Source organism: Apostichopus japonicus, chromosome 19, assembly GCF_037975245.1.
Source record: "Apostichopus japonicus isolate 1M-3 chromosome 19, ASM3797524v1, whole genome shotgun sequence".
In the NCBI taxonomy this organism is placed as follows: Eukaryota; Metazoa; Echinodermata; class Holothuroidea; order Aspidochirotida; family Stichopodidae; genus Apostichopus; species Apostichopus japonicus.
Window position 1 is genome coordinate 30077636 of NC_092579.1, and position 27978 is coordinate 30105613.

Consider the following 27978-nt stretch of genomic DNA (forward strand, 5'->3'; position numbering starts at 1 on the left):
ATTTTCTGAGTTCTCCGTACGCATTGATTTTGCACAGGAATGCGATCTCAAAATAAAATATAGTTCGTTATATACAGTAGATACAGTCAACCATCTCCGTGAGGCGTTGCAAATGTTCAAAGCCCCCAGTCCCAAGTCCCCACGGTATGGTACTCATACTTCATATGGTACATGAACACCTAGCTTGTACATACGAAATTTGGGTCAGGAATTAGTTTGGGTCAAATCCCTATTTTCCTTGGCGCACAGGGCCCGAATCACATGCCAGATATGCCAATTTTGTTTTTGACTTATAAAAAAAATGAAACAGCTCCCATTGACTTTGTGTTAGCTCCGTGGGTGGGGTGTTGCAAATGTTCAAAGCCCCCAGTACCAAGCCCCCCATGGTATGGTACTCATACTTCATGAACACCTAGCTGGTACATACAAAATTTTGGTCAGGACTTAGTTTGGGTCAAATCCCTATTTTCATTGGCGCACAGGGCCCGAATCACATGCCAGATATGCCAATTTTATTTTTGACTTATAAAAAAAATGAAACAGCTCCCATTGACTTTGTGTTAGCTCCGTGGGTGGGGTGGTTCAAATGTTCAAAGCCCCCAGTCCCAAGTCCCCACGGTATGGTACTCAAACTTCATGAACACCTAGCTGGTACATACGAAATTTGGGTCAGGACTTAGTTTGGGTCAAATCCCTATTTTCCTTGGCGCACGGGGCCCCTAACACATGCCAGATATGCCAATTTTGTTTTTATCTACAGATGTATACATGTACTAAGTAATAATGTAGCATGACAATGTTGCCTCTTTGGTGATTGGAAAAGAGTTAACTAACATAGCAAATTCTTTAACTTTAAGACTCGCGCAAAACGAAACGTTAATCTGACCTAGTTTCGAAAGAGGTGTAACAAAAGTGTTAGACACCATCATCAACCCAGAAAATACGCACACAGCTTGCTACTGTACCTTTGGTAATTAGACACTAGTGTACAGTCAGTACATACAGCTGTGGTCAATACCTACAGCACAGTGTACAAACGATGCAGCGATGGACATATCTCAGGTCCAGCTAAAGATAACAAGGTATCACTTTCATTACTGTGTTCATTTTGTAGCTCAACAAGCAGAAAATTTCACTTGCAAGCAACAGAAAGATTCCTTTCTTAGAGGGGCGAGTCTTCAATGCCTTTTAACTGCCAAAATCTGATGATTAAATCAAAAGATATTTTCAGATACTACTAGACTGGATAAGAGGAGCTTAATTAGGCGTTAGGTGAGACATTTCTTCAGGTATTTAGGCTTCATTTTGTTTCCTTTAAATTACTGATGCTACAACAAAAATTGGGGGTTGGGGGCCGGGGGGGGCAGAGTAAGACTCAAAACTTATTATAGATTCAGAACCAATTTACCACCTTGAGTTTTTAAGTTGCAGAAAAGGAGCTTTTCATCAATGGTCTATATACGTCTCATGCTTTACTTATATCTAATGATTGCTGTGTAATGAGATCCCTTTTGCGAATATGATTTGAGGTAATTCTAAAAAATAAGTATGTGGAAGCTTGGGGTATAGGAGCACAAGGCCTAGTTTTACTAAGACAATGGTCTCCATACAGGAGAGCAGTGGCAAAATTGTGTTCCACGTCATACATTATTTTGTCAATCTGGTTATATGTGAAATTTAAAGGTCTTGTTCATATGAAATCTTGAACAATAAAAATTATAATCTTTGCAGTCATGCTGGCATGTGTACATGGGTGTGTTATTAATGTGGTCATGCTTAGCAGCTTGTAAACACAATATCTCAAGAATGGAAACTTTGACAGTCCCCATGTTTGATATGTAGGTGGGCTACATTGAATAAAAGAACCTGATTGTCTTTAAAGATCAAGGTTTGGGGTCAAAGGATTTACAGAAATCCTTGTAAAAGCAATATCTCAAGAAGAAAAGCTTTCAGAGATTACAGGTTACCTGTGCTGATGTATTACACTGTTGTACTAAATAGAAGACTACAGTAAGACCGTTTTGGTCATCAATCACTCTTTGTAAATGTCTTTGTCTTTGTAAATATTCTTAATGCCACATCTCTTCCTCAATGCTTTTTGCTATAATACTTAAATCAAGTGTGTTGTTCATCCTGGCTATAACTTTTGATAACATTGAAACCACAATGCAGTTTTGCATTCTGGTTATACATCTTTCTTAGGACTGTTGTATATATTCCTGTTTCACATGCTGTTTATGATGTTTAATTAAAGGTTCACCTTTATTGGTATCTTCAATTCCTGTGTCTCTTATCTGTGACAGTGTCGGATTCTGTAATTTAAAATTGTCCAAGAAAGCATGGAAAACGATATTCATAGAAATTTGAAAATATAATAACCTGGTTCTGTTTTTATATGCATACTTCTAATGCATGTTTCAAAGGATTTGGTACTCACGTCACCCTAAGTGCATTTTGCACATTACATTGTTTTCAAGCACTAAGTATGACAAACTATAAAGTGTTATGCTCTCGGTACACTTGGTAAAGCATTTTCCTCCTATTACATGTAGGTCATCATTCAAACACTTGATATGAAATAATGTACTGAGTGTTTGCTATATATGTAGTGCAAATGTCCCTTTACCAAAAGACCCTGTTTAATAACAAGAAATTGCTCTGCTGTGAATGGAACCCTAATTATAAACCTATTAGCTTAAACCTATAATCCGAAACCAAAATGTCTCCGCTTTGAAGCAGCCAAACAGGCACCATGAACAGCTTCGGCGCTGCAATGCAACATCAAACAAACAGTCAAAGCATTGTAGAAGAAAATATGTCAGTAAGACATCTCAAATTCTAGCAGGCCTATGTAGTTTTTCACAAAGGTAGTATGCTATTTTACTATTCTACAGCTCAGTTATTTTCTGTAGTGTTTCACACCAAGATAGCAGTCCAAACACTAGGTTGAACTGGTTTTGCCCACCATGGTTATTCACACACTTGATATTCCATTCTGGGTGTCACTTACCACATCAAAGACACAGTGGTTCAAACACTTGGTACAAAACACTGAGTGTTTCGTGTACCATCTTAACCAGACAGTAGGGTTGAGGCTAGTGTCAAGGTGTTTCGGCAACACGACTAATTGGTTTTGCATTCTGAGGGTTTCACTGAGATAAGTGTCAAGGTGTTTCGACAACGCAGCTACTTGAGGTTAATTTCAAGGTGTTTCCACAACGCCAGCTAGTTGAGACTAGTTTCAAGGTGTTTCGACAACAAAACTTGGTATTGCTTTCTGAGGGTTCCACTGAGATTAGTGTCAAGGTGTTTCGACAACACAGCTAGTTGAGGCTAGTGTCAAGGTGTTTCGACAACAAGACTACTTGGTATTGCATTCTGAGGGTTTCACTGAGATTAGTGTCAAGGTGTTTCAACGACGCAGCTAGTTGAGGCTAGTTTCAAGGTGTTTCCACAACGCCAGCTAGTTGAGACTAGTTTCAAGGTGTTTCGACAACAAAACTTGGTATTGCTTTCTGAGGGTTCCACTGAGATTAGTGTCAAGGTGTTTCGACAACACAGCTAGTTGAGGCTAGTGTCAAGGTGTTTCGACAACAAGACTACTTGGTATTGCATTCTGAGGGTTTCACTGAGATAAGTGTCAAGGTGTTTCAACGACGCAGCTAGTTGAGGCTAGTTTCAAGGTGTTTCCACAACGCCAGCTAGTTGAGACTAGTTTCAAGGTGTTTCGACAACAAAACATGGTATTGCATTTTGAGGGTTCCACTGAGATTAGTGTCAAGGTGTTTCGACAACACAGCTAGTTGAGGCTAGTGTCAAGGTGTTTCGACAACAAGACTAATTGGTATTGCATTCTGAGGGTTTCACTGAGATTAGTGTCAAGGTGTTTCAACAACACAGCTAGTTGAGGTTAGTTTCAAGGTGTTTCCACAACGCCAGCTAGTTGAGACTAGTTTCAAGGTGTTTCGACAACAAAACATGGTATTGCTTTTTGAGGGTTCCACTGAGATTAGTGTCAAGGTGTTTCGACAACACAGCTAGTTTCAAGAGACTACTTTCAAGGTGTTTCGACAACACATATAGTTAAGGCTAGTGTCAAGGTTTTTCGACTACTGTACAAGACTTGAAATTGCATTTTGAGGGTTTCACTGAGATAAGTGTCAAGGTGTTTCGACAATGCAGCTAGTTGAGACTAGTTTCAAGGTGTTTTGTCAACAAAACTTGGTATGCATTCTGAGCTAGGGTTCCACTGAGATAAGTATCAAGGTGTTTCGACAACACAGCTAGCTGAGGCTAGTGTCAAGGTGTTTTGACAACAAGACTTGGTATTGCATTCTGAGGGTTTCACTGAGATTTATAGGTGTTTCGACAACGCAGCTAGTTGAGGCTAGTTTCAAGGTGTTTCGACAACAAAACATGGAATTGCATTCTGAGGGTTCCACTAGATTAGTGTCAAGGTGTTTTGACAACACAGCTAGTTGAGGCTAGTGTCAAGGTGTTTCGACAACAAAACTTGGTATTGCATTCTGAGGGTTCCACTGAGATTAGTGTCAAAGTGTTTCGACAACACAGCTAGTTGAGGCTAGTGTCAAGGTGTTTCGACAACAAAACTTGGTATTGCATTCTGAGGGTTTCACTGAGATTAGTTTCAAGGTGTTTCAACAACACAGCTAGTTGAGGTTAGTTTCAAGGTGTTTCCACAACGCCAGCTAGTTGAGACTAGTTTCAAGGTGTTTCGACAACAAAACATGGTATTGCTTTTTGAGGGTTCCACTGAGATTAGTGTCAAGGTGTTTCGACAACACAGCTAGTTTCAAGAGACTACTTTCAAGGTGTTTCAACAACACAGCTAGTTGAGGTTAGTTTCAAGGTGTTTCCACAACGCCAGCTAGTTGAGACTAGTTTCAAGGTGTTTCGACAACAAAACATGGTATTGCTTTTTGAGGGTTCCACTGAGATTAGTGTCAAGGTGTTTCGACAACACAGCTAGTTTCAAGAGACTACTTTCAAGGTGTTTTGACAACACATATAGTTAAGGCTAGTGTCAAGGTTTTTCGACTACTGTACAAGACTTGAAATTGCATTTTGAGGGTTTCACTGAGATAAGTGTCAAGGTGTTTCGACAATGCAGCTAGTTGAGACTAGTTTCAAGGTGTTTTGTCAACAAAACTTGGTATTGCATTCTGAGCTAGGGTTCCACTGAGATAAGTATCAAGGTGTTTCGACAACACAGCTAGCTGAGGCTAGTGTCAAGGTGTTTTGACAACAAGACTTGGTATTGCATTCTGAGGGTTTCACTGAGATTTATAGGTGTTTCGACAACGCAGCTAGTTGAGGCTAGTTTCAAGGTGTTTCGACAACAAAACATGGAATTGCATTCTGAGGGTTCCACTGAGATTAGTGTCAAGGTGTTTTGACAACACAGCTAGTTGAGGCTAGTGTCAAGGTGTTTCGACAACAAAACTTGGTATTGCATTCTGAGGGTTCCACTGAGATTAGTGTCAAAGTGTTTCGACAACACAGCTAGTTGAGGCTAGTGTCAAGGTGTTTCGACAACAAAACTTGGTATTGCATTCTGAGGGTTTCACTGAGATTAGTGTCGAGGTGTTTTGACAACGCAGCTAGTAGCCTAGTTGAGACTAGTTTCAAGGTGTTTCCAAAACAAAACTTGGTATTGCTTTCTGAGGGTTCCACTGAGATTAGTGTCAAGGTGTTTCAACAACACAGCTAGTTGAGGCTAGTGTCAAGGTGTTTCGACAACAAGACTAATTGGTATTGCATTCTGAGGGTTCCACTGTGATTAGTGTCAAGGTGTTTCAACAACACAGCTAGTTGAGGCTAGTGTCAAGGTGTTTCGACAACAAGACTAATTGGTTTTGCATTCTGAGGGTTTCACTGAGATTAGTGTCAAGGTGTTCCAACAACGCAGCTAGTTGAGGTTAGTTTCAAGGTGTTTCCACAACGCCAGCTAGTTGAGACTAGTTTCAAGGTGTTTCGACAACAAAACATGGTATTGCTTTTTGAGGGTTCCACTGAGATTAGTGTCAAGGTGTTTCGACAACACAGCTAGTTTCAAGAGACTAGTTTCAAGGTGTTTCGACAACACATATAGTTAAGGCTAGTGTCAAGGTTTTTCGACTACTGTACAAGACTTGGAATTGCATTTTGAGGGTTTCACTGAGATAAGTGTCAAGGTGTTTCGACAATGCAGCTAGTTGAGACTAGTTTCAAGGTGTTTTGTCAACAAAACTTGGTATTGCATTCTGAGCTAGGGTTCCACTGAGATAAGTATCAAGGTGTTTCGACAACACAGCTAGCTGAGGCTAGTGTCAAGATGTTTTGACAACAAGACTTGGTATTGCATTCTGAGGGTTTCACTGAGATTTATAGGTGTTTCGACAACGCAGCTAGTTGAGGCTAGTTTCAAGGTGTTTCGACAACAAAACATGGTATTGCTTTCTGAGGGTTCCACTGTGATTAGTGTCAAGGTGTTTCGACAACACAGCTAGTTGAGGCTAGTGTCAAGGTGTTTTGACAACAATACTTGGTAATGCATTCTGAGGGTTTCACTGAGATTTATAGGTGTTTCGACAACGCAGCTAGTTGAGGCTAGTTTCAAGGTGTTTCGACAACAAAACATGGTATTGCTTTCTGAGGGTTCCACTGAGATTAGTGTCAAGGTGTTTCGACAACACAGCTAGTTGAGGCTAGTGTCAAGGTGTTTCGACAACGCCAGCTAGTTGAGACTTATTTCAATGTGTTTCGACAACAAAACTTGGTATTGCTTTCTGAGGGTTCAACTGAGATTAGTGTCAAGGTGTTTCAACAACACAGCTAGTTGAGGCTAGTGTCAAGGTGTTTCGACAACGCCAGCTAGTTGAGACTTATTTCAAGGTGTTTCGACAACAAAACATGGTATTGCTTTCTGAGGGTTCCTTGAGATTAGTGTCAAGGTGTTTCGACAACACAGCTAGTTGAGGCTAGTGTCAAGGTGTTTCGACAACGCCAGCTAGTTGAGACTTATTTCAAGGTGTTTCGACAACAAAACATGGTATTGCTTTCTGAGGGTTCCCTGAGATTAGTGTCAAGGTGTTTCGACAACACAGCTAGTTGAGGCTAGTGTCAAGGTGTTTCGACAACGCCAGCTAGTTGAGACTTATTTCAAGGTGTTTCGACAACAAAACATGGTATTGCTTTCTGAGGGTTCCCTGAGATTAGTGTCAAGGTGTTTCGACAACACAGCTATATAGTTAAGGCTAGTGTCAAGGTGTTTCCACTACAAGACTAATTGGTATTGCCTTTTGAGGGTTTCACTGAGATAATTGTCCTTGGTGCTTCGACAACACAGCTAGTTGAGGCTAGTTTCAAGGTGTTTCGACAACACCAGCTAGTTGAGACTAGTTTCAAGGTGTTTAGACAACAAAACTTGGTATTGCATTCTGAGGGTTCCACTGAGATAATATCAAGGTGTTTCCACTACAAGACTAATTGGTATTGCCTTTTGAGGGTTTCACTGAGATAATTGTCCTTGGTGCTTCGACAACACAGCTAGTTGAGGCTAGTGTCAAGGTGTCTGACAACAAAACTTGGTATTGCATTCTGAGGGTTTCACTGAGATTAGTGTCAAGGTGTTTCGACAATGCAGCTAGTTGAGGCTAGTTTCAAGGTGTTTCGACAACACCAGCTTGTTGAGACTAGTTTCAAGGTGTTTCGACAACAAAACTTGGTATTGCATTCTGAGGGTTCCACTGAGATATGTGTCAAGGTGTTTCGACAACACAGCTAGTTGAGGCTAGTGTCAAGGTGTTTCGATTACAAGACTTGGTATTGCATTCTGAGGGTTTCACTGAGATTAGTGTCGAGGTGTTTTGACAACGCAGCTAGTAGCCTAGTTGAGACTAGTTTCAAGGTGTTTCCAAAACAAAACTTGGTATTGCTTTCTGAGGGTTCCACTGTGATTAGTGTCAAGGTGTTTCGACAACACAGCTAGTTGAGGCTAGTGTCAAGGTGTTTTGACAACAAAACTTGGTATTGCATTCTGAGGGTTTCACTGAGATTAGTGTCAAGGTGTTTCGACAACACAGCTAGTTGAGGCTAGTTTCAAGGTGTTTCGACAACAAAACTTGGTATTGCATTCTGAGAGTTTTACTGAGATTAGTGTCAAGGTGTTTCGACAACGCAGCTATACAGTAGTTGAGGCTAGTTTCAAGGTGTTTCGACAACAAAACTTGGTATTGCATTCTGAGGGTTTCACTAACTGTACCAGGACAAAGTGATTCAAACACTTGGAATGCCATGCAGGGTGTTTCAATTACGACATCACAGACACAGTGATTCAAACACCTGTTACAGCAAACTGAGTGTTTCGTGTACCAACTTTACCTAGGGCCTAGATCTGAGGGTTTCGCTTACCTTAGTGATGCAAACAGTTAGTATCGCAAACTCAGTGTTTCGTTTTCCATCATTTCTTGACTTGATTTTATGCATTTCGATTTAACAATGCTCTAAAAGTAACTAGCATCTTCATCTCTATCCCCAACACATCCCAAAACTCCATAATACGATCAGCGAATCCGAAACGGAAGTGACGTTAGAGGTCAACTAGCTGTGTTGTCGAAACACCTTGGAACCAACCTCAGCCGTAGAATTATCATGGTGGTATTGGACGCTCACTGTAACTCTATTGATTGAATTCATGTATAGCGTCCTCATTCCATGCTACACACTTGCATAAAAGTTTGTGCTCACGAGATACCTCAAAGTATACAAACTAGTGGACCTACAAGATAGTTGTTTGATCAGAAAGCCGTTCTTTCTTCCGTATTTCCATGGTGTTCATATTTTTATAATATATGCTACCTACCCTATATAGAACCTCTGATAATGTTACTATATACAGTCTTCTCTACAGGAATTAATGAGGATTCGATCAACGGTATGGGGAGGAGAACTCGAGGAAGGGCCGCGGGAGGGGATTCTTGTATCGTTGCATGGCTAAATATAATATAAGTTAATCAGAAATAGTGGCCAATTTAACTTTCTTAGAATCTGCCTAGGGGGTGGGTGAGGGGTGCGGGGAAGAGCATTTAATGTCTAAAATATATGAATCAATACACAATGCAGTCAATTGTTTAACTATACCGATAACTGTATGCAACGTTTGTGACAATATTGATATAGGTCTACACGTCCAACCTGATAACATAAATATATAGTTTCACTAAGTTCAAGAAGAAACCTCGATGGTCTGAGTAAGGGGGTCGGGCGGGTGGGTAGGGTTTGAGAAATGGGATGCCCAGAGTAGACAAAAATCCATACCGTGGATGTAAATTAGCAGCCCTCCACCCTCCCCCTCCCCACCCCACCGATTCTCTAATCTCTGATGATACCAACTAGCACCAACAACAATCGACCCTTCGGGGGACAATCCACTGTTTTCAACAGGAGTGTCTAAATGTTCTCGGTAAGCTCATTTTAAACTGACCATAAAGATTTTCATAACATTCGAAAATAGTCATACACTAGACAGACTATAGCCTATATAATAATCCTTAATCCGAACGGAAACGAACGTAAGTGCTAATTGTATACGGAAGTGGTTTGTTTTCTTATATCATGTCGGCGTTGGTTTTCATCCATTTTCGGGTGATAAGTTAAAAAAGTTAATACCGAATGAAAAGCTTTCATTGTCTGATACTTCCGTTTCCTTTGCCAAAGGGCACAGGGTTATAAACATAGATAATTCGGAAACTGATCCATATATATATATATATATATTCGGGTCAGGTGACAGGAGCATGATATCCGGGCAGGCGGGGTTCAATGACAGTGCGAAAGTTAAAATTCATGCTTTACATAGTAAATTTTTTATGATGAGCGTGATCACATACTAGAACATTAAAGGGAAGAATTGTTATTTAAAAAGAAAGAAAGAAAGAAAGAAAGAAAAGTAAATCTATATAATACGCTATAATCCACAAATAATTGTCACCAGAAATGATGAACATATCATTATATATGCATAGATTTCAAAGATTCACAACAGACTGAAACACAGACTAAATGTTTAATATTGTAATAAATTATGAGATGCAAAGTGGTGAAAAAACACCTAAATCCCTTATATATATATATATATATATATATATATATATATATATATATATATGTATCCCTTATGTATATATATGTATATAATATATATATATATATATATTATATACATATATATATATATATGTATATAATATATGTATGTACTCCAAAAAATAAAATATTCATAGTTAAAAAGCAATAAAATAAATACTACTTATTCTTGACCAATAAGTAGTACTGTTGTAGAACTTACACTGGAATTTTTGGTCGCTCTGGGAAGTTCGTCAGCAAAACCTGGCAGTCGAACGAAAAGTACAAAATGCAACACAGTGAAAGTATGACGCTGGAGAAGTGTGAGTGGAATTGTCGGAAATAATACCAAACACCCTGACGATACAGGAAGCGGATTAAGGATCTAAGCATAGGAAAAACGTATTACACATGTTTGTAGAACTGGTAACTGAACGTAAACTGAAAGTAAACAACTCGATACCTGTTCCACAAACTAATTTCATCAGTGCCACACACATTTATCAAGCGTGATACCTTTATCGTTACAGGTTTATCTACCGATAAACCAGGTTTATCGGTTTAAATTCCTGGTTTTTCGACGTAAATCCTGGATTATCGACCGATAATCCAGGTGTTTCGTCGATAATCCAAAAATTGTCATTGATAATCCTATAGTTTATCGGCGGTATATTCCAGGTGTTTCAAGCAGGTTAATCATCTGAAAACCTGGATTTTCGGTCGATATGCCAGGTTTATCGGTCGAAAATCCTGTTTTTTCGACCGATAAACCTGGAATATCTAATTATTGTGCATTTGGCTTGCCATAGGCTGGCTATATTAGCCAGGGTGTCCGCATGGGGGACCGTCGCAACTTCACAGCACTGGCAAATGCCTCGATAGCCTAATACAGGTCTATTACACTACTACTATATAGTCTTGAAGAAAACTAGGCTTATATAAGCCTTATTGTCCACCAGGTTTTTTACATATGAAAAGTTCAATCTCGATTGGCCTTAGCAAATCCCATGTTAATACGTAGCAATTCATGCATTGACATTCGTAAACAAAAAAATAAATAAAATCGTAACCCAAATGCTTGCCATATTGCCACTGAATTAAGAGACCTGTTTGGTTTGCATTATTTGGTGAAGGGTTTCAGAGAATAACCAGGTATAAATGACGTCATGGTTGTTGATAGTAGATCTATATAGAGAGGTGTAGAGTACGTATAATAGGTATATTCGATAAAGGACATATTTCAAACCGTGTGCGTAATGACAATTCATATCGTGTTATTGTTATCTAATTTTGTGACGCAATTAAAAGTGGGCGGAGCTTGGAACGTCACTCCATGACGGTACTCTAATTTTGTTTATACGATGGTGTGCAAAATAAAGAAAATAAGTATAGTCTATAAAAATGAAACCTAATAAGAGCTAAGAAAGAAAATAAAGAAAATAAACATATTCTATAAAAGTGAACTCAAATACGAGCTAAGGAAGAAACAAAAGGAACGAACAAGACAACTGGTGGTTTTGCTCGTCTATCCGTTTTGTTTACTTTTGTTGTTCTTGTTTTGTTGAATCCTGTTGTTGTATTTCTGATCTTGATTTCTGTTTTTGTTCGTTTGTGTGATTTGTTTATTGCTATTGTTCATATCATTTTTTTCATCCTTTTATTGTTGTTTTACTTAACATAAACAGAAAATAAAATACGAGGGCGAATGTATGAATGAGTTACGAAATACTACAACAAAGTAGACATTTATGAAGTAAGAAACCCAAACAATCGTTCTTTTCTTTCTAAGCTCCAATTACATTTGTAGAATGTTTTCGTTCGTTTGAGTGATTTGTTTATTGCTATTGTTCATGTCATTTTTTTCATACTTTTATTGTTGTTTTACTTAACATAAACAGAAAATAAAATATGAGAGAGAATGAATAAATGAGTTAAGAAATACTACAACAAAGTAGAAAACACATGAAGTAAAGATACCCAAACAATCGTTCTTTTTTTTCTAAGCTTCAATTACATTTGTAGAATGTAGTATTGGGCTACAACGTGTTACCATCCCCCCCCCCACCCCACCCCGGGCCCCAGCCTGGCTACGGCTAATTATATCTCAGAGCAGAATTTCTCTTTCATCTAGCAAGAAAATAACAGAAAACAGAGAAACAGAAGCAAGCGCTCGCTGAGAGGGAGGCCACACCCAGCCACTTTAATCGTGGACCAATCAGGTGTCCTCTTTTCAACTTTCTACCTATAGCGAACCTTTGGACGGATGTAATTAGTGTATAACCTCCTATGTAAAATATACAAGAAAGGCAAATAGACTTGTATTGTACGTACAGGCTTTACGAAGCACACGATAACGACAGTGTGTATCCTGAATAGGTAATTTGTTCACTCAGAAAGTTTCCGTTTTGAGTTGTACTGCTTTCTGTGCGCAAGTTCCCAGTTAGACGGTGCCTTATTGGAAAGTGAATATAACCTTCATATTCGATATGAAAAGTTCACTCAGTTTTCACAGCAAGTAATCCCAACGTGTCTTGTCAGAGGTGCTTTCCTGACGTGAAGGATAAAAAACTCTTAGGAGACTTGAAGAACCAAATTAAATGTAAAGTTGCTTCAGGGGGAAGTCCCGTGCACAAGCGTGTGGTAAGTTGTCAAGCTAGCTATGTATGTACATGACATAGACCGACCTAGGTTACTGTCAGTGCTCTACAACAGGTATTAGTGTGTTAGGCCAGGGCTGCTCAACTTGCTGCAAGCAATTACTGGGATTGCCCACATAGCCTAGTTATGTTTTTTTTCAGTACTTGGGTTTGTAAAAGTAAGCTGTCAAAAATCCGTGAGTGCTAGGTTGCTAGGAGAAGAGCTAAAATGTTTATCCATATTCGGTAACATAATTTCTGATTAATTAGTTGCTGGATTATTAATTATCCAGTCTGTCAATCACTCAGTCTCAGATTACCTCAAACATTTAGGCCTAGGGTCTAGGCTAGGCCTAACCATGACAGATTCTTAGCACTTGGTAGGCATTATCCAAAACAATAATAAAAGAGCTGATTATAAAACGCATCACCAAACATATACACCTGTACAGGATATATAGTTACTCTTAGTCTTACTTAAGTCTATAACCTTATTAGGTCAACTAGGCATACCTAATTATCAACTGCTAAACTTAATTCTATATTGCCATTAACTTTTTATAGTTTTTGATCAATGTGTATATAGGCCTAGTTAGCCTTTATATACTGATTTAGTTATAGAGGTAGGCCTAGTAAAGTATTGTTTAATATCTGGGTAAATCCTGAACAGGTGAGTGTATTTAGTTCCACAGTAATGTTCAATGGTTCTCTAAAATCTATACAGATATCTAAATGAGCATACATAGTATCTATTCTTCAGCCTTAAAATTAACCTGCCCTTGCATTAATTGTATTCTATTAAGTATCGGATGAGCTTCAAGTCTATTCAGATAGCATAGCTAAGCGAATGAATAATTTCCCGCAAGTACACATAGGCTATATAAATTATTGCCCAGCAACAATTTCTGCCATAACAGGGATATAGCCATCTGGCAATTTGAGGGGAGGGGTTGGGAGCACTGATGACCTATGCAACTTAGTTAGATAACAAGTTGATCTAACTTGAATATAGTTTAGTCATGAGTATGAATACATGCTTCTGACAAACTGAAAAATGCCCCTGAGTACGTATAAGTGCAATTGATTAATTGAGACGGTGAATGGATACAGGCATAGATGCTATAAATTTTGAGTATGAACAGGGACTCCTTACATATATACAAGTTTGATGTGCACATGTTAATTGCTACATACCATCACTATATTACATAAAATGACAGAAAACTCCTTAGAGGATTTACAGTAGCCAACATCACCCATAATAATTCTGTTTGTGAAGGGTTTATCATTTGAAAATGTGCCCTTTAATACCACTGCAATAACAGTGCACACCTGCCTAATAGGCTCTCGCGATAGATCTCGGGAAATTTGAGCTGTGCAAGTGAGATTTCCACCCTCGCTTTCTTTGCAAGGCTTGTCGAATTGATTACGTAGCAAACAGGCTAATGTTCCAGACTAATAACCTTGAAAGGTGAAGAAGTGGGCAGTGGCAAAAAATGAACGGCAGTCTTACTATTAAAGGGCGGATTTCAAATGTTGACACTCGTTGTTTTCTTAGGAAGAGGGTGAAACTACTGTATGCTGGCATGTATTAAACCAGTTGTGAAGGCATCAAAACAGGTTGAAACAGGTTTGGTCCCACTGTACGTGTAAAGTATTTTTTCTTGTGCCAGCTGGCATTTCTGCAAGTCCATATTGACTGTACTAGTGTGCAAGTACCACAATGACATACATGATACATAGACCGTGCAAGTTAAATGTAGCATAAGTTGTGTATTCCAAAAGAAAACAAACACATTCAAATAGAAACGGATCAAAGTTTGGGGATTTGCAAGAGCAATATTTGAAATGGTTGATAATGTTGTTGCCTTAACTTTAGGTTTAGCAGAGCTTGGTGTAACAAACATGTTAAATGCCACAATGGGAAAATTAACTGTTCATTTTTGGCTGCTTGACTGTACAATAGAATCGTCTAACACACAGGGTACCATGCACTATTCTCTTTCTTTCTTTCTTTCTTTTTTAGGCTTTTTATTTACACTTTTACAGTTCACTGGTTATGACAGGAATTGCCTACTCCAAAAGATATGATTTGTAAATTTTAATACTAGTTAGCAATTGTTGAAAGGGTGTTTCAGAGAAAATGTTATATTACCACTTTGAATATTTGATGGGCATGCAATAGTAGAATTATATTCTGTATGTGTACTAGTGCTCACAAAGGTTTGCACAGGTGTTTATGGAGGCATGCAAGTTGCCACATATAATGTATACTGTCTATGCTGTGCTATGGCATGAAACACATAAAAGTGCTTTCATGCACTTTCCAATTGAAGAAACTTTGGAGAAAAATAAATCAAACAATCGAGAGAAGGGAGGGCAATAAGAGAAAAAACGGGGTAGGTGGGAGTGGTGTGGGGTTCTGGGAATCAGCACACAATATATAATTTAGCCAGAGATACATTTCTCTTTTCATGCTGAACAGAATTTTTACAAATATGCAATGATATACCTTTGGATGTTATGTGGAAGATTCTCTGCAGAATTTGGAAGAGACTTATGGAAAAGTGAAGGTGGCTTTTTCTGCTTGAAATTCTCACCAGAGATGCTACTACCAAGTCTATCATTATGAATGTGTTTTAGCAATCCCACTCAAATGTATTTTGTTAATGGGACAGCTCCTCACATTGACCCATCCCTTAGATCACATAATTTACACTGTAATTACATGGTAACATTTTTCTATTCTTGAAATCAAATAAAAGATGTTTGATTTTGTCATTGCAAATCGTTTTTCCTGTCTTTCTGTATCTTCCGTTAGGAGTAAGTTATTTAGCGATTTAAAACAGTACTAAGTTAACAGACGGGGAAAGATGTCTTTCAACGATGAGTGCCTGGAGAAGCTGGACGAATTTAGGACCAGGTTGGTGGCCTTGGATCCCCGGCCGTTCGTCGACGAATTGCGTAGCCTGACAGTATTGAACAAAGACGATGCAGAACAAATCTTAAACGAACACAGAAACCCGACAACAACCCAAAAGATGGGTAAGTTTATCAGTTGTAGATAGGCTGATAAGATACTGATAAATTTGTCAAATGGTGATAGGGGGGTTGGGTGGGGGGGAGTGGGGGGGTGGGGGGTTGTTCGGAATGTTTGGAATAATATTAGCCTTCCTATTCCATGTTACTGACAGAATACAGTTTTATACTTGGGAATTTCCAATTTAAAGCTGTCAGTTAACAGAGTTTGCTTATATGGTAGGATCCAATTTTGGTCTTTTAAAAAAAAAAAAAAATTGATATCGGTATGTATATATATAGCCATCTTTCTATTAAATGTAAAAAGATTTATGTGGAGAACTCCTGGGAAGAAGAAAATAAATACTGTAAATAATAGGGAAAGAGAATAGAGAGAAAAGAAAATGAGGCTCGAACTTAAATAGGAATAAAAAGGAAACATTGTTTCTTTTAGCTTCGCTTCTACTTGTAATCTATTGTGTGGTATCCGTGACGTATCATTCCTTGTTTCGCTTCTTATCGTCATCGTGCTCTATTATCAACTGAGTAAATGTGCCCAAGTAGCATGGAATCATTGATCACAAAGTATTAACGTTGAACGTGGAAAGCTGCTTTAAAGGCTTACAGTTTTGAGACTGGGGTGAGGCATGTAACCAAAGGTCACATCATATTAGTAGGAGGGGGATGGACACATCCACGGTGTCTTGACCGGGTGCTGTAAACACCTGAATCTGTCACGCAAAATTAAATCCCCAAATGATTATTACTTTGATATATATGCATAGTCTTTAAGTCTATACATACCATTAGTGCAAGCCAAGTACAGTTTCAAACATTTGAGATTAATACCAGGGTTATGTGCACCTGTTATCCTTGAATAAAACCCTCTTTCTTGGCAACCGGTACCTATTATCTTTAGTGCATTACGTCTTGTATAAGTACTGTGAGTGTCAACACAAGGGCCTCGTAAATGTGCCATATATATATTGATATCACATAAAATCGTCACAATGGTCCGCTATGTATCTGCTACTGTATCACTTGAGTGCTACCGTCTATTTCTCACACTTTGATCTGAAGATGGATTCCATATAGATCTACTTCCTCTTTCTCTATACAATGAAATCGCAACAGTCCAAGACAGACCAAAAATTTGTTTTGGACTCGGTTATTACAGTCTGGTCACTCCTTTTTTGGGGGTGCAGTAGGATACACTTGTACATACAGTACACACATAATTTACTACGTGCCTCTTGGTGCTTGAGGTCAAACAAGGGGTCAAAATTTATCCCGCCCAAAAGCATCGCCCTTAGAAAAGCCAAACCCAGGGATCAAAGCTGTGTCCAGGTGTTGATGTCAGTCAGTGAAGTGAACATTTAATGTTTAAGAGATATTATTTGTCAAAGCATATTTTTCTGAAGAATGGGCTTGAGCCTGTCTGTTGCTCATTTGATGTACGTTAGGAGTTTATTAAGATGTGGTACAGTAGATGGATTCTGCAAATCACAACATTTGAAATTTATACTATCCTTTTTGGATTCTCATAACATGTATGCAGATATTTTGAGTCTTTTCAAAGTGAAGCTTATTCCAAAGTGTTTCTCCTCAAAAGAATTTACTGTGGAAGTTACTCACAAGCTTCCATACTCTGAAAGAGGACAGTCTTGCGACAATGCAGCAGCAAATTTGGTCATGATCTGTCACAAAAAGAGAACATGGAATGATTTTTTTCTTTTGGTTCACAGTGTTTGAAACAAGCTAGTTTTTACAAGTCGATTAAATTTAAAAAAAAAGTCCATTAAGCTACAACATCGCTGAGGTGCTAGTTTTCCAATTTCAATTGGGTGTGACATAGGTTACTGTACTAAGCAATGTAAGAAGTTTTTTATTAAAACTAATTACGTTGAATATACAATGAAATAAATCTTTTTGTATGTTCTATAAGTTTCTGCTGTATAGTTATTTACTTTTGTGTGCTCACTTTAATTAGCTTCACATAGTACTTGTTGATTGTCAAACATCTTCAAACATACAATGTGTTGTACAGTAAAGTGAGTTAAAAATTTAATGAATTCGTTTGCTGAAAGTTCCTTTGTTTTCTGTATCTTCCATTTGTTATCAACATAATTGTGGCATACAATTGATATATAATGTTACTCTAGCTTTGGTTATAGAGAGTGAAAGTGATAATTTGCCTGGTAACTTCTGAAATGCTCTTAAATTAGCCATTAATAGACATGTGAAATTGTTCATGTGAAAAAATTCACACAGATCTGTAAGCTTTGTACCAGGCGCAGTGAATCGATTATTGAAAGTAGCTTCCAGCTACTGATCTTACATACCCTGAAGTTAGTTTTTGACATAATTAATGTGGCCCAATACGTGTCACATCAATGAGGAATTTTTCTTCTAACCACTATTAAACTTTGTATTTCAAAGATAGCTCGACATATTTGGATTTTGGATGATCAATTAATGCTAGCTGCTTTGTTCTTCTTCAAAGGTTAAAGTAACATTTGTATTGTCGGGAAAAACAAACAAAATGTTAGTTTTACCATGGAGGCTCGGGGCAAATTGGTTAAAATGAATGAAGTTAACATATACAGTTATATCATTTAGCAGTGCACGAAGGAAACCAAAGTTTGGAGTTATTTCAATTTTATTTCTCATATGTTTGTACAAGATTAATACAAAACTAACATAGCAGTAGGAATGTTAACATATGAAGGACACTAGAAAAACAGCAAGGCTGTTATCTCTGCTATGTGTACTGTGTGTAGCCTACGAACAGAAAGGAATGTATACAAAGTTGAAAGGTAAATTTTGAAAATAATAAGAAAGCGAGCATTATTATAATTCCATAAAAAATTTGGACAGAGAGAAAGTGAGTTGTGAGGGTGGTGGTGGTGGGGGGGAGGGGGAGGGGTGTAGGAAACGTATTGTCCTATGTAGAGAAGATGAGTGCATGGTAATGGAAGGTTACAGGTAGAAGAGGGAGTAAAGGGTGAAGTGGAAAATGGGGAAACAAGGTATTGATCATGTGAATTTATTTCAATTTGGGGATCATGTTTCTAACCAAAAGGTAGAATGTTGCAGCTCAGTGCAGGACTGAGAGGAGATCTTCTAGAATTGTGTGAGTCATGTCGGACATTTTTAGTTTTAATATGAGTATAATTAGGTTGAAAATGTCACCCTCAACTAGTAAAGTGATCAGTTGTCAATTGCTTGGTGTTGATTCCCCTGGCCATTGAATGCTTCTGGAGAGGTTATACATTTCCATTTTCATTGTGCAGCCTGATTGTTAACAAGTTACACTGCACGTTCAAGTTGTTTACCCAGGATCCTCAGAAAAAACTTAAACAAGGAAAAACTGAACAATTAAATTCTCTGGATCTTGAGCCAACAGGAACTATGACGAAGGTTGCGTTTCCTGTCCATGGTGTTTGATTACTCTCACACATTTGATACGGCACGAGGAGCAGGTTTCTTGTTGATTCTAAATATGGGAAAAAATATGCCAAAAAAAAAAAACCCCCAATGAATGAGTGAGTGAATGAATGAAATGGAAACTGCAGCTTATGGACACTTCTTATTAATAACCATTGGGGAGGTGTTGTTAAAAAAAGCTGTATTAAATAATATGAAGCACCACTATAGGATATTCAAGTATGCTTGAAAACTTTTGAGTAATGTTTAGAACATTGTTCATTATGAGGGTGAGTGGGGCACAGATTGAGGACCAGGGGGAGGGGGTTGGGGAGGTTGGAAGGAGAGGCTAAAGGGACCAAATGAAAGTACTGAAAGTGTATCTGTGAGCTGTACCATATATATATTTTTACATATTTATTCCACATTTCAAATTACATTAGGAATGCATAAAAGTCATGGAGGGGTGAGAGATTGACCATGGAGGATGTGGGGTGGCAGTGGTTTTCCTTGGATGGGGATTGGGGAAAATCAGATATATACAGCAGTGATATGCAATTGTGTTTTAATCTTTTGCTATATATACACATAAGCTTTTAACTCCTGCATACCTGTTTATTGTAAGTACTGTATATATATATATACAGTACATATCGTGGCATACATTTTGTATGGATTATCATATGTACTGTGATGCCCGTTTCATTCCGACCAATAGCAAAAGGAAATGAACATAAGTATCCAGTGAGACAGTATGACATTATAGCTGTGTACTACTGTGTGGCTAACATTGTATGCATAGCATGAGTATTATAGCTATGTGTACTGTGTGTGACTAACTTACTGTATGTATCCATAGCATGATATACTGTATCCCTAATGTACTGCATGTAGCTAACATTGTATGGATTGCATGAGTACTGTATAGCCAGGGAGCTGCAGCTCCCTGGTATAGCTATGTGTACTGTGTGTGGCAGTTATCTGGCCCATTTGATCCAGTTTCAATGTAGCTTTTACACATAATTTGTATCTTCTGAGGAGGATGTAACATAGAGAAAATTGATGTGAACTATTTAAGCATAATATGTACTAGTAGTAAACAGCCCTGGTGCAAAAAGTATTGAGGGCGGGGCCAGGGGGATGGGGGGGGGGAGGGGAAGCACTGTACAATTGAGGAAAAACAATAAAACTATAACCTATATAACTGCCATGGGACATTCAAGTTTTGAGTCCCAATTAACTGCTGGAATAATATCAAAGTTTCATCTAGTATAACCTACAGCCTTGATATACCGTGTCTCGTGAAAGGTTAGGTTGATGGAATTGAACAGCTTTCTTACTGTACTTTCAATTATCATGTGAAGTTCCTGTCTTATTATCATGTTTAACTTTCAGTTTGGTATGACATAAATGCTGTCGACAATACAGGCAGCTGTAAAATTCTTTGAGGATTTTACAAGGTTGTAGGTAATAGGTATGTGTTCGTTGTTCTACCGAGTGTAATTCATTGAACTGGTTTATGGGTACTTAACTCGATTACACTGTAGTATACAGATTGTAAAGAATCCTGTTTTGTTGATATAAATATATGGTAGGTTCAACGTCATCTCATCAATAGATGGGATGTTATACCAATACATCGAACCAGAGCTAGTTACCGACTGTCACAGAGGGCCCTAAGTTATGACTTGTACCATATATAGCAATTCAAGTACAATCAAGTGGGCACGGTGATGTTAAATCAAACTAACAAACATTACCCTAGGAGTTAATCTCCACTTAAACAGGGATGCAGTGTGTAGATTAAGATGATCATGTTTTTTTTCAACACTAAAATCTGGAAACTGGACTTTGAGTCCTCGCAAGTTGACATTTATAGCGCAGCTGCTGAGCTGAAAAGTTACACTGTAGAGTTTCTTAAGGGATATATATGGGTGAAATTTTAGAGCATATCTTTGTGTTTGGTATGATGTATTTCTTAAAGGGTGGTAGTCAAATGGATGCATAATGTTTCTAGGCATCCAGTACCATGTCCCAATCAATGCATGTTGTCCAAATTTAAACTAGGGAGAGCCAATTTTGTTGGTATCAGTCAGGAATTAGGCCTGGGATACTTACTTGTCAGGACCTTAGACAGACTTTACATGAATCCTGGGGACACTCTGTACGGGGGCAGTCTTTACTACGTGGAAGGCAGAAATGTCTGGTCGCCTTAAACACTATGGATGTAACAATGTAAATTTAACAATGTTTTCACCTTTATACGCTGTACAGAAAGTATGCAAGTTGAGAACTTGCACAAAAATGTAAACATGTTTTCCCTGCACAGTTTGTGCATGTATAAAAGGTCAATTGAATTGTGTCACAAACACCTTTTTTATGTCTTGTTTAAATACTTCCCACCTTTCTTAGCACTCGAGCTCCTTTTTATGAAAATCATACGATTTTTTTCACAGTAACTAGTTCAACTCAGTTTGTACTGTAGCTTTAGGGAGAATTTGGGGGAAATTAAGAAATGAGAGCTCACGGAACAAAGTATTAACAGAAGTCTTACATGGAGAATGTCTTGACGATGAAATCTTTATAATCAAATGCAAGTCATTGATTACCACCCAGTTGGGACGATTGTTTCTATACTGTAGTGTCATGCCCCGCTTCAGAGCAATCGTATTGTCAATACGAGCAGTACGAATATCATGTTTCAAGCAGATCAAGGTTAGGAACTGTTTGTGCTGACAATACCAGTGCTTTGAGAGCATGACATTACAACAGTATGGAGAGGTATTAGCATTAGGTAATTCTCCCAACTGGCTGTTTATTACTTGCGATGCCATGAATATTCTTTCGCAGAAAACAGATCTGCATGACTTAAGGGAGAGGGGTCTCTTAGTTGGATAAAATTGTTGTCGTTAACTTATTTGGAGTAAAAAACTGCAAAAACTGCCTTTAAACGGAATTAAGTGCTCAGTAGCATTTAAAGGGTGTGAAGACTCACGCAAAAAGAAACTTCTAATGCCGGTAATCTGACCTAGTTTCGAACGAGATGTAACAGAAGTGTTATACACCACCATCGATCCCAGAAAATACACACACAGCTTGCTACTATCAGTAATTAGACACTACTGTACAGTCAGTACATACAGCTGCGGTCAATACCCACAGCGCATTGCATAAACGATACAGCGATGGACATCTCAGGTCCAGCTAAAGATAACAAGGTATCACTTTTCATTACTGTACTGTCTGCATTTTGTAGCGACACGAACAAAACGTCACTTGCAAGTAACCCCGGATCAAAATCATGCAGTGCACATATTGCAAGGATATGAATGATACGAAAGGATGCGGTTTGATACAACTGTAATATTATCCCATGCACTGGGTTCAGTTTCCGATACTGCGTTAATTATACAGCATATGTGCACAGTACCACACTGTACAATTGTGCAGGTTTGGCACAGATCTGCAGTTCCATTTTAAGGCCAGTTTTTTTGTCACTTTCATCATGAATTGTAATTAACCACGAAGCGTTTCAGATACAGGCATATTTTGGGTGTTTGCGCCTCGTCCAGTGAGTTTATTTATTGACACAACCTAAGTGGTTTCAGACTTGATCCGATAATAGTAGTTGGCATTCTCAAATGGACAATGCGCAGGTGCAAATATAGCCTCAGGAGGGAAAAAATTGGGTATTCCCCTTAATAATCACGTGACAACAGGTGCAAGCTAGTTCAAACTGTTCTAGGATATAGAAAACCTTCACCTTACCTTGTACGATCTTTATTGCATTTAACCATCATGTGTATAGGGATATGTACTGTACCCAGACATTATCATGGAAGTAAAATTCAAATAAAACATTTTAATCAGTTTGCAAGGCATATTAGTAAGCCTGTATCTAATTTACCTGCCTTCATGTCATGACAAACTTTTTACTTCAAAATTTCAAGATACAAAGAATGTGAGAACTCTGTAAAGTGACCGATTGTGTGTGTAGGTCTAATTACATTAATAGTAATTATGGCCTGAAAATATTCTGTCTATAGATAATGTATCAATTTCCGCAAAGGTTCTGCAAAAAGTAATTCTTAAAGAGGAGAATTACAGAACAGGGTTGGTGGGGAACTGCATGTCATGAGGTATGGGGTCAGAGGAGGCAGTGTTGATGGGGTACAGGTCATGAGGTATGGGTCAGCGGAGGCAGTGTTGATGGGGTACATGTCATCAGGTATGGGGTCAGAGGAGGCAGTGTTGATGGGGTACAGGTCATGAGGTATGGGGTCAGAGGAGGCAGTGTTGATGGGGTACAGGTCATCAGGTAAGGGGTCAGAGGAGGCAGTGTTGATGGGATACAGGTCATCAGGTATGGGATCAGAGGAGGCAGTGTTGATGGGGTACTATATCATCAGGTATGGGGTCAGAGGAGGCAGTGTTGATGGGGTACAATACATGAGGTATGGGGTGAAAGGAGGCAGTGTTGATGGGGTACAGGTCATGAGGTATGGGGTCAGAGGAGGCAGTGTTGATGGGGTACAGGTCATGAGGTATGTGGTCAGAGGAGGCAGTGTTGATGGGGTACTATATCATCAGGTATGGGGTCAGAGGAGGCAGTGTTGATGGGGTACAGGTCATGAGGTATGGGGTCAGAGGAGGCATTGTTGATGGGGTACAATACATGAGGTATGGGGTGAAAGGAGGCAGTGTTGATGGGGTACAATACATGAGGTATTGGGTCAGAGGAGGCAGTGTTGATGGGGTACAGGTCATCAGGTATGGGGTCAGAGGAAGCAGTGTTGGCAGAGGGGGGGGGTGGGGTGTGAAGTAACGTTTAACTTTCCCAATTGTGGTGAAGAATATGTTGGCCAGTCAGATGGAACCCTATCCTCATGAGGAAAGAAGACATTTCAAGTTTAACAGTTCAGCTATGATGTGATAAGTGATTGTATCATGGGTGGCTGGGACTTCATGACTGCAGAAATCTTCATCAAATGGTAAAATCCCAACAAGATTCCAAGGGATGCAAACATACCCTGGATTTATGAATCAAGTTGAGTTTTAAGAACGGTAAATTTGGATGGAAGATAGGACATGGGCTGATTGGCTTTGACCGAGAAGTGCATCACATGAGAGTGCATGTTTACAGATACATTTACAAATCTGGGTAGATTAAGAGTGCATCTGTTGAGTGGGGACAGGTGAGTATCACTGTCAGTAAATAACCAAAGGGAGACAAGATTTGGTGTTGAACTCTGTATACACCTTATTTTGATCCCAGCAATCTGAAAACTGCCGAGCCATGAAATTTGAGGATCGGCTCCGGCAGTTGTGGTTTTGTTTATATACCCCTCACTTGCTTCACAACAAAGCTACAAACTCCCTTGATTTGGGATTGTATGGGGTGTGGTTCGATCTTGTTTCTTTCTCCATTATAAACAGATAGTACAGTTCAACTTTCTTTGAACTTTCTGCGAATATTTGTGGTTTTGTGGTCCGGTTGTGTGTATAGACTACTGGTAACAGTGTTCCCATCAAAAGTTAATAAAGTCAGACAGTTGATTTTGAATAATTACTGTCCATCAATTTTTCAAGTCTATGATTTTGCTGTTATTTGTTCCTAAATATTTCCAGTCACAAAATATTTTCACTCCTACACATTCCAAATGGACGATCTGAATGAAAACGGAATGCACTCGAAAGAAAATTGGTCAATTTCCGTAGTTATACAATTTTTTTGAACAATAGCACCATTTGTAAAATTATTATTACTATTATCATTATGATTATTAAATTACATATATAGCACTTATTATAATAGAAAGCTTTCATTGCTTTGCAAGCAAGGATTGCTGATATATATCAAATCAATTTAAAACATCATTGATTTAAATCACAGATTTGAATCTATCACACATCGGGTCAGAAAATGTAAAGATACTTAGAACAGAAATATAGTTATTACTTTGGGAAATCTTTTATTTAACATGTTAAACACCTGCAAAAGGGTAAAAGAATATACAACTTAAGGTTATAATTGACCAAAACTTTACAGGATGGCCAAGTAGCATGAACTTTCCTATCTTGAAGTCTTCATTATAATCATCAGATTAGTCAATATTAACATTTTTACAGTCAAATTTGAGATCAATTTTTTTATATAGAATGTTGCAACATGAAAATTATTTCGATTTGGCAGCAAAAAGGGACAAGTTAATAATGCTGTGAGGGCTTATAAGTGCAGTCAATTACAATAAGCTTCACTAAAATTACTCTGTAATTCAGTTTTCTAGTCATTTGAAAGTATGAAACTTGGTGATCTGGCCGGGTTGTTAGAATGTATAGCATATTGTGGTCAGATCTGTGGCCAGAATACAATCTTGTCAATGCTAGAACAGACATCAATTTCAGTGTGAAGTACTGTTAACAATATATACTAACATAACTTATCTGTGATTGGTTTAGTACATTAATGCTAAATTACAGTAGCAACAGAGCTACATGTAACTGTGTCCGTTGAAGAGAACAAGGAGAAATATTAAATCTGATTTAAAAAGGGGAGGTGATTCCATTCTTTAGGGGCATAACCCTCAAAAGACCGATCATCAGTATATTTGTGGAGGGTTTTGGTATTTCCGTTAAAAGCTGGGTAGCTGACCTTAAAGATTCGGTTCATAGACTTTTGTTAATTCAATTAAATAGTTTCAGACAATTGAAAGCAAAGTGCTCAATTTAATCTTAAAAACGCCCAGGATATTCAATAGGGAAGCAATGACGGTATTCCTAGAAATTGTTCCGGTCTATTATTATGCTATTAAGTTCCTAATATTTCCAGTTTAAAAAATATATATTTCACTCCTACTACGTGTTGTATACATTCAAAATGGATAAATTGCAATATATGTATATATACTGTACATATGAATAGCAACAATGTGTAGAAGTGTGTTTATACTTGCGGTACATGTACCAATTTCTCCTGTGTTTGGAATCCATTTTGCTATATGATAAACAAAAATCAATTAATTTAAATGTCATGTACTCTATAGAGTTGCTTTACAGAGTAACATTTTTTTAAAGACAGGTTATTGGCATTGCTCCCTCCCTCTATCCCCCAATGAGCCAGAATGTTAATGGTCACACATACCAGCACTTAAACATGCAATTACTTCAACCAAACACATTGCGCGTACAGCTTGTACCATAGGCTTATATGTTTAAGAATATTCATAAATCAAATTGTGTACATGCTGGAGACGTCACAAGAAGATTTAGTCTGATTCCCCTGATAATTGATATGCAAGCATGAAATCACTTGGGAGGGAGGGGGAGGGAGGGGGGAGGGAGGGGGGGTGATTCTACTAAGGCACTTTCCCTTCTAAATAGCCTATTAACTGGCAATATTCTAGGACCATACCCGCCATCGATCCTCCTCCTGGTCCAACGCCCATCAAGGCTTCCTTCAGATTGAAAAAAACATAATCCTAGTAATTTGCTTACAATCAAGTGGGGGAGGGGAGGGATGGGTATTGAGTAGATGAGAAGGATGGAGGTTTTTAGACCTCACGACAACAGTGCGCAGTATCATACGACTACACAGTGTACGCTTCAAATTGTAACAATGTAGCATTATGTTTCACCATATATAATGAAGATAAACAAGCACACTGCATATATACACATATATATGTAGCTCTAGGATTTATCAAGCAATTTCCTTCTCTGGTAGCACTGGATGAATTCACACAAACTTGTATGTTAAATTAACCTTATATTTGACCTAACTAGAAGTCTCATCCCTGATCCCGGGTACTAATACAGTATACATGCACCACTAACCACCATAACCAGCAATTACTAGTATTGGCCCAGTAGCTATATATGCTTAGAAAAGGAAAAATTGCAAAATAGTTTTCAATAGTCTACACTTTCCATGTGGTTTGAAGTGCATCCACAAGTTACTATGAGGAGTGCTTTATAATTATAGGGAAGTGAGTAATGCTTCAGTAAGTTGTGTGGGTGTAAAATGCTTTGTTTAAACTGAAGAATGAGTGACCAAAATTGGATTTTCTAGCATATTTAGTGGCAAAACTGTGACAACCTTCAACATTTTGCCGGGGGAAAAAAATTGGAAGTCAAGCAGTGCATTAAATGTTTTTTTTTTTATATCAGGTCTGTATTTAGGTATTAATGCAAGGTACTTGTTTGTTGTAAGATTGAATGGGAAAGGATTATGTAAATGACACAACTATCCCCTTTGTAAATAACCCTATACTACCCCCTTCTACCTTGCCCCTTCCTGCAGGATAAATGTCTGGTGTGACCAGTGTAAATATATAAGAAAGTACTGCAGCAGAAGTGGATGAAAATTCAACAATTGAAATGAAATTAAACTTGGCCTGATGAGAAATTCTTTTGGGGGATCCCCAAGTTGTACGTGGTTTGTTTGTCTTAATTGCTAAAATTGTTTTTGAATTTACATATGTTGCATTTGTTGATGTTAATTTCAAAGGGAAACCATTAAATGGCATCTCTGTATTGAACAGACCAACCGAAAACCTGTGCTGTGTGTACACACATGCCACATAATTCATCATTGTGTTTGTGTGGGACTACAAGTTACAAATTGGGTTTTATTCTTAGAAGCAAAATGTGCTCTGGATATGAAATCACCAAATACAAAAAAATTGCTCAATAATCAAGAAAATTTACAAGTTATCACAAGTTCAAGAAAAATAAAGGAGAGGAAAAAAAGCTACCATCTAGATGAAACTGCTCA

The 27978-nt window shown here is 38.2% G+C and overlaps 2 protein-coding genes across 19 annotated transcripts in view; one reads left to right on the forward strand and one right to left on the reverse strand.

The window, feature by feature from the left end:
* LOC139960090 (tyrosine-protein kinase Fer-like) overlaps positions 1-27978 on the reverse strand; it is a 134743-nt gene that overhangs the window by 43097 nt on the left and 63668 nt on the right. For 3 of the 9 annotated variants that reach the window (XR_011790313.1, XR_011790314.1, XR_011790312.1), the window contains exon 1: positions 8413-8914. The exons of 1 other annotated variant lie outside the window; for it this stretch is intronic. The gene's annotated coding sequence lies outside the window, so the exon portion shown is untranslated. Of the gene's footprint in view, positions 1-2260; positions 2280-8412; positions 8931-27978 lie in introns of those variants that run through there. 5 more of the 9 variants (XR_011790316.1, XR_011790317.1, XR_011790315.1 and 2 more) reach the window with 4 other exon arrangements.
* LOC139960074 (caspase recruitment domain-containing protein 10-like) overlaps positions 12442-27978 on the forward strand; it is a 53752-nt gene continuing 38215 nt past the window's right edge. For 6 of the 10 annotated variants that reach the window (XR_011790311.1, XM_071958131.1, XM_071958133.1 and 3 more), the window contains exons 1-2: positions 12443-12765; positions 15583-15806. Coding sequence is in view for 7 of the 10 variants with exons in the window: in XM_071958131.1 (XP_071814232.1) it covers positions 15635-15806 (172 nt within the window). In the remaining 3 variants the exon portion in view is untranslated. Of the gene's footprint in view, positions 12766-15582; positions 15807-27978 lie in introns of all 10 variants that reach the window. The other 4 variants (XR_011790310.1, XR_011790309.1, XM_071958128.1 and 1 more) reach the window with 1 other exon arrangement.